Source organism: Schistocerca nitens, chromosome 6 (genome assembly GCF_023898315.1).
Source record: "Schistocerca nitens isolate TAMUIC-IGC-003100 chromosome 6, iqSchNite1.1, whole genome shotgun sequence".
Classification (NCBI taxonomy): Eukaryota; Metazoa; Arthropoda; class Insecta; order Orthoptera; family Acrididae; genus Schistocerca; species Schistocerca nitens.
The window spans coordinates 228,459,174-228,471,751 of NC_064619.1; the positions used below are offsets into that span (position 1 = coordinate 228,459,174).

General features: G+C 45.4%; 1 protein-coding gene across 1 annotated transcript; it reads right to left on the minus strand.

Moving 5' to 3' along the window:
- Positions 1-1,335: 1,335 nt before the first annotated feature.
- Positions 1,336-11,823, minus strand: LOC126263296 (solute carrier family 52, riboflavin transporter, member 3-A-like). Its single transcript, XM_049960383.1, has 2 exons — positions 10,611-11,823; positions 1,336-1,530 (listed from the first exon to the last, which is right to left on the minus strand). The coding sequence occupies exons 1-2, from the start codon at positions 11,745-11,747 to the stop codon at positions 1,336-1,338; spliced, it is 1,332 nt and encodes a 443-aa protein (XP_049816340.1). The 5' UTR covers positions 11,748-11,823.
- Between the last annotated feature and the right edge of the window lie 755 nt (positions 11,824-12,578).

Sequence of the window (12,578 nt, forward strand, 5' to 3'; positions counted from 1 at the left end):
TTGTCAGATTACACTAGTTTCACAAGCAATCGCATTTCACCTACAGCAACAGAAGAAATTGGAAATACAGTCTGCAAGAAAATTGTTCACTGGTTGTCTGCAAATTTGTCCATTTGTTAATTAAAACAATCAAATTAATTCTGAATATCAAACCGTAGAAAAACAATGATGAATTTGAAAAACTGTAAGAAACCTTAAGTGCTGTGGCTATACATATCAATGAGAATTAAATTGACAAAAAATATTCCAGATCGTATCAGACAATGCAGATCATGTTGCTGCAAATCACAGTGAGAGAGGAATCAATTTGTTAAAGTAATTTGCATTCTTTCATTCATTGATGTTATTTAAATTGTACTCTTTCATATTTAAGAAAGAATATTTTCAGTGTTCACATAAAATCATACTGTAAAAAAAAATTGTGTAAATAAATATTTTACTAACACAATACATATTTCATGAATTTTATAGCAACTAATGACTTATTGTATACAGTTTTATTGCTTGATAATAAAGTAACGTTCAGTGCTTGTCAACACAACCGACTGTAATTCAGGTGGAAGTGAGTAACACCGCCACTACCAACTTTGACAACTTTCTGAATTATATAAAGAGTCAGACAGACAGCAAAACTAAATTTTAAAACAATACAAAATGTTTCTTCTTTACTTCTCCTCCTATTTAATTTTTATTTCACAGCTTGCACTTTACGTGTAGTAAAATAAGTATGTACTTTTTTTCCTTTTTTCAAATTAAATTTTTCAGTGTCACACAAACTCGTGTGTAAATGTTTACCACCCAGTCATATTTAAACACAAATTATGTTAAATACCCTATAACGTATTAGCTGTTCATTATTGTGATACTTTGTAGGCCTAAAGATGATCCACGGAACACACAAGAAATAAAATTTACTTATACTATTGAAACAAATGACTCGATGTTTTCCCAGAGGTAATGAGCCACCAAGCATTGGTTTTTTAGACTGGGTGCATCCTCTGTCAGATTGTTGTATGTCTGTATTTCCTCCAGCTTAGTTACTCATAAAAGCTGCACAGTTTCTGATGTGGAGCTGACAGCATCTAAGAGACAGGGCATGGAACAGCATTTCACGTCCTCATCATTTTAATTCACAGTATGATCTGTGTCTTGCTCGTTTTCTTTCGTCTATGGATTTTATTCAGTAATGTTGCGACGTCTTATAGCAGCCCAAATAATATTTATCTTAAATATCAGAGTGCATATATTACGGATAATTATCTGTAGCTTCAGACATTCTTTGCTGTTTCAGAGCACTCTAACGCATGCTGTGTTTTTCACTGCCTGTTCTGCAGCTCAGCATGACGTGTACGAGTGGAAGATGTCAGCGTAGTTCACAAGCAAGAAAGTGACCACAGAGGCGGTGGCAGCACCGAGCTGCAACATGGCGCCGCACCAGAACAGACTGCGGCCTCCTTCCGTCCGGAAGATAGATGCTATCGCGAGCTTGACGTACGTAATTGCCCCCGTGAAAATTATCCATGATATGACCTGTAATCAAGCAAACATAGGTACCTGTAATGTCAGGAAACAGTATTGAAGTGAGGAAAGTTTCTTCTTTCTTCACCAGGCATACCCCGTGCAGGATACGTACGGTGGACGATGCGCAGTGACCAGCTTTCGTCCAAATCACTGGTCGAGTTCATTCGTTTGTTCTGAATGGAAAACCCAACAGCGTCTGAAATCTTTCGGCCGGTCAGCGATGACAGAACCGAGCCAAACATCCATCAATCTTTCTCAAACGATCTTTGAAAAACTATTAGATAAAAAAATCATTTTGGCTTTACTAATACCTTTGTATGTCAGACGCAAAGAAGTGGGATACGGAAGTACTAAGGAATGACGAGATACGTTTGAAGCGCTCTAACGCTATAGATACAGCAATAAGGAATAGCGCTGTAGGCAGTACAGGGCCATCACAGAAGTTGGGAAGGAAAACATAGGTAGAAAGAAGGTAGCTGCGAAGAAACCATGGGTAACAGAAGAAATACTTCAGTTGATTGATGAAAGGAGGAAGTACAAACATGTTCCGGGAAAATCAGGAATGCAGAAATACAAGTCGCTGAGGAATGAAATAAATAGGAAGTGCAGGGAAGCTAAGACGAAATGGCTGCAGGAAAAATGTGAAGACATCGAAAAAGATATGATTGTCGGAAGGACAGACTCAGCATACAGGAAAGTCAAAACAACCTTTGGTGACATTAAAAGCAACGGTGGTAACATTAAGAGTGCAACGGGAATTCCACTGTTAAATGTAGAGGAGAGAGCAGATAGGTGGAAAGAATACATTGAAAGCCTCTATGAGGTTGAAGATTTGTCTGAAGTGATAGAAGAAGAAACAGGAGTCGATTTAGAAGAGATAGGGGATCCAGTATTAGAATCGGAATTTAAAAGAGCTTTGGAGGACTTACGGTCAAATAAGGTAGAAGGGATAGATAACATTCCATCAGAATTTCTAAAATCATTGGGGGAAGTGGCAACAAAACGACTATTCACGTTGGTGTGTAGAATATATGAGTCTGGCGACATACCATCTGACTTTCGGAAAAGCATCATCCACACAATTCCGAAGACGGCAAGAGCTGACAAGTGCGAGAATTATCGCACAATCAGCTTAACAGCTCATGCATCGAAGCTGCTTACAAGAATAATATACAAGAATAATATACAGAAGAATAGAAAAGAAAAATGAGAATGCGCTAGGTGACGATCAGTTTGGATTTAGGAAAAGCAAAGGGACGAGAGAGGCAATTCTGACGTTACGGCTAATAATGGAAGCAAGGCTAAAGAAAAATCAAGACACTTTCATAAGATTTGTCGACCTGGAAAAAGCGTTCGACAATATAAAATGGTGCAAGCTGTTCGAGATTCTGAAAAAAGCAGGGGTAAGCTATAGGGAGAGACGGGTCATATACAATATGTACAACAACCGAGAGGGAATAATAAGAGTGGACGATCAAGAACGAAGTGCTCGTATTAAGAAGGGTGTAAGACAAGGCTGTAGCCTTTCAACCCTACTCTTCAATCTGTACATCGAGGAAGCAATGATGGAAATAAAAGAAAGGTTCAGGAGTGGAATTAAAATACAAGGTGAAAGGATATCAATGATACGATTCGCTGATGACATTGCTATCCTGAGTGAAAGTGAAGAAGAATTAAATGATCTGCTGAACGGAATGAACAGTCTAATGAGTACACAGCATGGTTTGAGAGTAAATCGGAGAAAGACGAAGGTAATGAGAAGTAGTAGAAATGAGAACAGCGAGAAACTTAACATCAGGGTTGATGGTCACGAAGTCAATGAAGTTAAGGAATTCTGCTACCTAGGCAGTAAAATAACCAATGACGGACGGAGCAAGGAGGACATCAAAAGCAGACTCGCTATGGCAAAAAAGGCATTTCTGGCAAAGAGAAGTCTACTAATATCAAATACCAGCCTTAATTTGAGGAAGAAATTTCTGAGGATGTATGTCTGGAGTACAGCATTGTATGGTAGTGAAACATGGACTGTGGGAAAACCGGAAGAGAAGAGAATTGAAGCATTTGAGATGTGGTGCTATAGACGAATTTTGAAAATTAGGTGGGCTGATAAGGTAAGGAATGAGGAGGTTCTACGCAGAATCGGAGAGGAAAGGAATATGTGGAAAACACTGATAAGGAGAAGGGACAGGATGATAGGACATCTGCTAAGACATGAGGGAATGACTTCCATGGTACTAGAGGGAGCTGTAGAGCGCAAAAACTGTCGAGGAAGACAGAGATTGGAATACGTCAAGCAAATAATTGAGGACGTAGGTTGCAAGTGCTACTCTGAGATGAAGAGGTTAGCACAGGAAAGGAATTCGTGGCGGGCAGCATCAAACCAGTCAGTAGACCGATGACCAAAATCAACAATGTCAGACTCATGATAGAGTGCCCATCGTTTCGTTAACGATCATAGTTATTGCGATATTTACGTGGAAGTAAAACACTGCGCGAAATTCGAAAAAGTTTGTAATGAAAAACAGAGGTCACTAAGATTTTTGCGTTTGGTGCATGTTACATAGTATGTTGCAGCATATGAAATTTAGCTGACATATTGAATTTTTCTTTAGACTTTGATGGAGGTCTATCTGTCACCAATTTCGAGAAAATTGACCGGACGTGGCACACACTTTTGCGATCGCGCCGCGCCAGCGATAAAGCCAGAGTGAAAAATCCACGACATTCCTCATATGTCAAACGATTTGAGATACCGAAATCAGATTTTGGCGGCAAAACTTCATTATCTGCCGTGTTATTCCACTAACTACAGATTTTTTTGATGAAAGAATGCAATTTTTAAGGGCCATCGATAGCTGGTGAAACGAGAAATGCTGTGGGTTTTGGAACAACATAAGACATTACATTTTTTTTACCGAGAATGTGCTTTTTCATAAGCTACTGACCTTAATTTTCTTCAGTTTCTCGCTTAATAAACATAGTAAAACGATTTTTCATTTTTGTGCGTCTGCACAACATGTTAGTGAGGTGAGACTGTATAAATTCCGCTGTGTTTTACAAAAGAAACAAACTTTGACATGGCAGCCAGAGAAATGTGTAGTTTTCACTCAAAATTCGCCACTCAAGATGCTTCTCAGAAAGCTACATATGGCTAAAAAGCCAGGCTAAAATAATCGGTGCATTTTCGCCGAAATTCTTATTAGATACTAACCAAAGCAGAGGTGACAGTCTTTTTGAAAGGCCACCATGCAAATGTGGGCGTGGAGCGGCCCCCATTTAATATTTACAGAAAATGTGAGCGTAGGTTTCAGTTTAGAACGACACTTCCCCTGCATCACTCAGCATATCCCTGACAGCGCCTGCCGGCGGGAGAGCCGAGAGGAGTTCGTCGAAAGCGCCGGGAGAGGCTTAATAAGCCGAAGCTTATTCCCGTAAAGGGAGGACCATTGGCGACGCCAAAGGGACGCAACCTCCTGACAGACGGCAATGCAGAGATAATCGGAGGGAAGGGAGGTACTCGTGGACTGAGGTACGAAGAATGCAGCATTGGTAGCAGCGTCAGCAGCCTAGTTTCCTGGCAGACCGACATGACCAGGGACCCACAGAAACATGACATCGGCTACACCAAGAGTGAGCAAGCGACAGTTTACCTGGGCCTGTTGCACTAAGGGATGAGCAGTGTCCAGCGCACAGAGACATTAGAGGGCGCTGAGTGAGTCTGAGCAGAGGACACAATTGGGAAGGCTGTGTCGTGAGATGTACTACGTGGCCTGATACAATGCAAAAAGCTCGGCTGTAAGTACTGAGGAGTGTGTCGGAAGCCGATATCGATAGGCACAGGTGCCAATGACGAAGGCACTCCCGACCCCACAGTCAGTGGTTAAAATGGTTCAAATGGCTCTGAGCACTATGAGACTTAACATCTGAGGTCATCAGTCCCCTAGAACTTAGAATTACTTAAACCTAACTAACCTAAGGACAGCACACAATACCCAGTCATCACGAGGCAGAGAAAATCCCTGACCCCGCCGGGAATCGAACCCGGGAACCCGGGCGTGGGAAGCGAGAACGCTACCGCACGACCACGAGCAAACGGAGGAGGGTGGTTCGATCGGCACCCCTAGAAGTACAATTGAGGACACGTAGGACACTGAGGGATTGCATACAGTGGGCTGCCAGGCAAGAGACATGGGAGGACCAAGAGAGTTTCCTATTGAGTATGAGCCCCAGGAATTCCGTAGTGTAAATGAACGGAAGGGCAACACGCCCAAGATATGTGCCGCCAGAAATTCATACAGACGGTTTTGTCAGTGGAAAAGCGAAAGCCATTGGCGATGCTTCAGGAGTGAAGACGAAGACAGCGCTGAAGACGCCGCTCAGTGAGACAGGGCCTTGGAGAACTGCAATAGATGGCAAAATCATCGACAAAAAGGGAGACGAAGATGCCCATTATAGGGTTATTGGCCATAGCAAAGAGGATGCAGCTCAGGACAGAACCTTAAGGCACCCCATTTTCCTGAATAAACGTGTCCGACAAGGCAGAACCCACACGCACCTTGAAAACTTGGTGTTGTAAAAACGCCTGAAGAAAACACGACAGGCGCCCACGGAAGCCTCACGTGTAAAGATTACAGAGGATAACAAGTTCTCCAACAGCTGTCGTAGGCCTTCTCCAAATCGAAAAACACGGCCCACTCTGGGATTTCTGCAGAAAACCATTCATGACATGGGTGGACAAAGTAACGAGATGGGCAACTGCAGAACACCGTGCTCAAAATCCACACTGTGCATTAGAGAGTAAATGGCAAGACTCGAACCACCACACCAGCCGGGCAGCCAGGCATGAATCATACGTTCCATCGCCTTGCAAACGCAGCTGGTAAGAGAGATGGGGTGGTAGCTAGAAGGAAGGTTTTTGTCCTTACCGGGCTTAGGTATGGGTATGACGGTGGCTTGACGCCAGCAACCAGGGAATGTGCCCTCAGCCCAGATGCAGTTAAATGTGTTAAGCAGAAAGTGCTTACCTGCAAGAGGGGTGCTGCAACATCTGAATGTGGATAGCGTCTGGCCCTGTGGTGGAGGACCGGGATGAACAGAGCATGATCTAGCTCCCTCATAGTGAAAGCATTGTAGCACTCACGATTCGTAGAAGAGAAGGGTATCGCCCAAGCCTTCTCCACTCGTTTCCGGTGGATGGAGGCAGGGTGATAATGGGAAGAGCTCCGAACTTCAGCAAAATGGCAGCCCAAGGTGTTGGAGATAGCAACGGGATCCACGATGACATCAGCACCTACTGTCAGGCTGGAAATGGGGGAATGGATCTTGGTTGCAGAGAGCCGTCAGAGGTTGGCCCACACGACAGAGGAAGGTGTGGAACTGTTAGAAGAACTAGTGAAGGAAATCCAACTAGCTGTTATCCCAGAGAACTCTACGGCACTTTGCACGCATCTGTTTATAATTAATACGGTTTTCCAGCGTAGGGTGGCGGTTAAAAACACGGAGAGCACGTCTCCACGTGAGAGTTGCGTCGCGGCATGCCTCAGTCCACCAAGGGACTGGGAGACGACGTGGTAAAGAGGAAGTGTGAGGTTCAAAAAATGGTTCAAATGGCTCTGAGCACTATGGGACTCAACATCTGAGGTCATAAGTCCCCTAGAACTTAGAACTACTTAAACCTAACTAACCTAAGGACATCACACACATCCATGCCCGAGGCAGGATTCGAACCTGCGACCGTAGTGGTCGCGCGGTTCCAGACTGCAGCGCCTAGAACCGCTTGGGAAGTGTGAGGAATGGAACGTTCTGCAGCAGTAAGGCTAACGTTGGTGAGATAGTCCACCTGGTTATAAATCTGAGGAAGTCTTATTCTGCGAAGGTCGCCATTGAGGAGTAAAGCTGCCAGTTAGCCTTGGTAAGCTGCCATTTGGGGATGCATGTGGATGGCGTAGGAGTCAGCAGATGCTGAGCACACAGGAACTTTGTCGCTCGAGTAGGCGTCAGAAAGAACGGACCACTCAAGATGATGGGCAAGCTGGGCAGTGCAAAGGTATACGTCCAAATGGGAATAGGCGTGTGAGGAGTCGGAAAGGAAAGTGGGTGCTCCAGTGTTAAGGCACAAGAAGTCGAGTTGGGTAAGAAGATCAGCCAAGAGGAGTACCCCATGGGAGTACCCCAAAGGGGATGATGCACATTAAAGTCACCGAGTAGCAAAAATGGGAGAGGTAGCTGCCCAATAAGCTGAAGTAAGTCTGCCCTGTTGACGGAGGTACATAAATGGTACAGAGGGAGAAAGTCAGGTGGGGAAGGAAAAGGCGAATGGTAACAGCTTGAAGACAGGAAGCCAGGGAGATGGGTTGACTATGAAGGTTATCCTGTATGAGCAGCATGATGCCCCCGTGAGATGAGATGCCGACCTCAGGGGGAACGTCAATACGAATCGATAAATAATGTGAAAACTCAAAGCGGTCTTGAGGGCGAAATTTCGTTTCCTGATGGCAGAGTACAAGGGGATGCTGCGATGCTAGAAGCAGCCATAAATCCTCTTTGTGGGACCGAAAGCCACGAACGTTCCATTAGAGGACAGTCATGAGGAGGAAGAGATGTAGGGGTGACAACTCGGTGGCTCCTGAGGGATAGCTAGTAGAGTGTCGCTACTACAGGGCACAGAAGCAGGAGGATCCTGTGGGGTCACAAAAGCATCGGCGTGCTTGTGTGGTCGGTCTGTGGAGTCAACACTGAAAAACTGTTGGTGGTGCGCACTGGCGAGACAGAGGCCAGCTGGGTTAAGTGACCATGTGGCGACACTGTTGAGCAGGGTCTTCAAGTTGGTGAAGGAAAAGACCATTTGTCTTTAAATGACTTCTTCGAGCCCTTTTAGTTGCCGGCCGGAGTGGCCGAGCGGTTCTAGGCGCTACAGTCTGGAACCGCGCCACCGCTACGGTCGCAGGTTCGAATCCTGCCTCGGGCATGGATGTGTGATGTCCTTAGGTTAGTTAGGTTTAAGTAGTTCTAAGTTATAGGGGACTGATGACTTTAGAAGTTAAGTGACGTAGTGCTCAGAGCCATTTGAACCATTTGAGCCCTTCTAGTTAGAGGGAGACTTGGGTGGTGTTAGGCTGGAGGGACAGAGGAAGTCTTCTCAGGAGTACTACTCCTGTCCTTTCCTGCCTGCCGGTTGTGTAGTAGGTAGCTTCACCCCTTTAGGTGAGAGTATGACTGTTGCACAGGGGGGACAGGGGGGACAGGGGGGACAGCGATGCCAAATCCAAATTTGATGTTGCATGTCTGTGTGGCCATGTTCTTCATGGAGCGAGAGGTAACAAGAACTGAACTATAGGTGGCAGGCCAGTAACTTGTGAGCTACTGGGTAAGGCACCTTTACCTTTACCCGAATCTCTTGAACAGCCCGCTCATCTAAATACACGGGACAATTCCTGGAGGAGGCGGCGTGGCCGCCATTGCTGTTGATACAGCAGAGAGGAGGAGGCAGACAGTCGTCTGCGTGTGCATCCCTGCCACATGTTACGCATTTGGCTGGGTGTCAACAAGAAGTTCTAGTTTGATTGAACCAATGACACTGGTAGCAGCGCATTGGATTCGGAATGTACGGCCAGACTGTGATGATTTCATAGCCTGCGTGGACGGCAGCACCAAACGATCGAAGGTGAGGAAAAGAGTGTGGGTGGGCACCAAGGACGAATCGACCTTTTTAATTACATGATGGACAGCAATGACACCCTGATCAGAGAAGTAAGAGTGTATTTCAGCCTTGGTTAGACCGTCAAGCAGATCAGTGTAAATTACACCATGGGGAGAATTCAAAGTTCTATGTGCCTCGACACGAACAGGGTAGCTGTGGAGAAGCAAGGAAGCAAGTAGTAGTTGTGCTTGAGAATCAGAAAGCATCTCCACAACCAAAGTACCATTCTGTAAACGAGAGCAGGATTTCACAGGGCCAGCAATGGCATCAACACCTTTCTGAATAATAAATGGATTGACTGTGGCAAAGGACATCTTCAGTATATTATACCACAAAGAACTGCGATGCAGTGGGAAGGGTCTTCGAATCAGCCTCATTAAGTTTACGTTTCGTCGACGTCGATGGAGAGGATCATTGACTCATCACGAGGATATCCCCCACGATTGCCAGCGTCTCTGATGGCTCGCTCCTTCCAACTGGCGGCCCACTTCACAAGGGGGGCGCACCCACCTTAGGTGATTGTTCACACCTCAGGTAACATCTCCCGAACACCTGACGGAGAGACCAATTGGCAAGTTGGGAAGGTTACAGCTCAGGCAATCACCCCTCCCTGGGCCTGGGCTGAACCAGGGGTACATGCGAACCCTACCTGTCGACGCAGGGCTGGGAATTACGCGTTACCCAGTCACCTTTTATGCATCAGACGTGTGCGCCGGTATTCAGGAGCGCACAGGGAGGAAGAAGAAAAAAAGAGGATCCTCAAACGCTGAAGCGGAGGAACCAGAGGAGAAAGGAAACAAAGAAAGGAAAAGGGAGCTAATAAGAAAGTTGAGACTGTTCGCAGGTAAGCGACAGAATGCAGAACATTTCCAATAATACTCCTGATATGTTCCCCAAGGGAGGGGAAAAAGAATAGCAAGAGGATAGACATACAACACAGAAGGGAAAACGTGCTGCAAAGGGTGGGGCCCGTGGTAGCCAAGCATGAACCCGCCAAAGAGTGGCGAACCCCCTGGGGGGAAAGCTGTATGTGGATGATCGAGAGTTTATTGATGCAGCAAGATGTTGGCTCCGACATCGACCAGTAGAGTGGTGCCATGTGGGCATACATGCCCTCCCAGTAAAGAGCGTAACGCTATCGCACTGAATGGAGACTGTGTTGAAACATAGGGTTTTATAGCCAAAAGAGTGGGGGATAATATGGTGTATTGGAGTCCTGAATAAAACCAACCTCCTTTTAAAAGTGTGTTGCATTACTTATTGAATGCCCCTCTTATGTAGATAGCGACACCGGTAAATTTTTTTCACACATTGCAACAATAAATCGCTGGGCCACACACAGGGAAAGTTATGTTAACAGTGACACCGTGTGTCGATAGTTTATACTTACCACGAGGAACTGCCCAATCGTGTAGCCAACCAGAGGTGGCGTCGGACTCATGAGTGCTAAGACAATGATGTAGACAGCAAAAATGCCGCTCATCACTGAGATCCCGGATAAAGCTTTCACTGACGTCCTTGGATGGAAGAACTGTATGAAACATGCCAGTGGTTTTGCCATGGCAGACAAAGTCACCACCAAGTGATAGGCGACATTACCGTATGGTAGGCAGGAGTATGACTGGATGCTGGGAAGCACACCGTATCCAAACGCTGCCGCTGTGGAGACTAGCACCATCAGATAAATGTAAGTACAGCGGGAAAGTGGCAGCGTGCCTTCCACATCCGACTGCTCGCTAGATTCTTTTGGAGCGTTGTCCTCTGCGGTTTTGACTACATCTCCTTTTTTCGTATATTGCACCATTTGTGATTTAACTCTCTCAGCTTTGCAGATTTCCAGATTGTTCAAAAGTGCGAAAGAGACAGTGCTGATGATAATTATTACGAACATAATTACGATGAAAACAGTGGTTGAGAAATTTGGTGACGGTGTGTCCGACACAAGAATTGTGTAGGAGTCGTCAGGATTACTAGCATTTACGACAGTTTGATTCACACAGCTTGGGTTACCCCCTACACCTTGTATAAGAGCGAGTACGCTTGGTAAAAAACCGCTGAGGCCCTCTCCGACAAAGTAGGATATAAGATACGTTTCTTTGTAATTCCTCATGAAGGGCATGAAGAGCACAAGGCTGGTGCAGCCAACTAGAGCACAGAAAAACGTCAGTACGAACAAAGATGTGCTATGTTCTTCAGCGCCAAAGTACGTCGTCTCCCTGTATAGCAGTGCCATCAGCAAGAGCGCAATAGCGCCCATTATTAATACGCCGTAAATGATGAAGCTGTCTCTCAGCTTCCCTGGGAGAAATTTCTGCGACAGTCCGTACAGGATGGGCCCAATGTTTGCAATTTGTACGATGATAGTAATGTACGAGGGCAGGTTCCATCCTTCTGGCTGCGTCTGGACTAGTAACGGCAACTGGACGTACATTCCATTTACCGGCAACCACGTACCAATTCCAAACAACGTCGCGAGGATGTGCACCAGTATTTGCCTGTTCGACAGTCGTTTCAAGAGGAATGCCATGTCGATTTCACGTTGACTACTTCGTGGTAGATCAGGCGAGAGTAGGTGTCTTGTCTCCTTTATCTCCTTGTTTACAGGCAACCTGTGAAAGAAAAGAGTTTCATAAGCTACACTGGCAAAAGAGCTGCGGACTACTTAAATTATTCGGCATGTGAGGTTCAACGTCCAAAGTTACGGCTTTGTTACAGGTACTGTGTACAGGCACCAAACACAGCGCTCTGCCAGTGGATTCACTCTGAACAATATGCTGTAAATAATGCTGGTGGTTCCACCTTCGGGCACCACCTCAGATTCATAAAGATGGATCCACCTTCGGACGACTTCCGAACCCTATCCCAATCCTACTTCTGACAGCAACCCATGCGTGCTTTTTAACATATTTGCTATAATGGCTGGTTTGGCCACAGTATTTATCATAAATCTACACTCACTGCATTGTACCTGCAAGTCAGCAGCTGTCACCATACAGTGCAGAATAAGTGTGTTCCCAAGACATTGGTCCACACGACATGTACCATGTCAGACCCTGACAGTTAATCAGTAGAAATAGAGCATCTACGATTAGTGTTCTGCAGGAAAGGGTAGATGGCGTAACAGGTTCGTAAGTCCCTTGAACCACCCACTCCACCACATAGCCTAGAAGAAACAAAGTTTGTGGCGTATCTGCCCTATGAAGGATCGATTTCTGGCAAAATCAGCAGTATTCTCATGAAGCACAATATCAAGTGTGTGTTCTGTCCACCTACCAAAATAAGAAGGCTACTGCGAAATGTGAAAGACGACTTGGGACTACGAAAAACAGGAATTTGTAAAAATCTTTGCCAGTGTAGC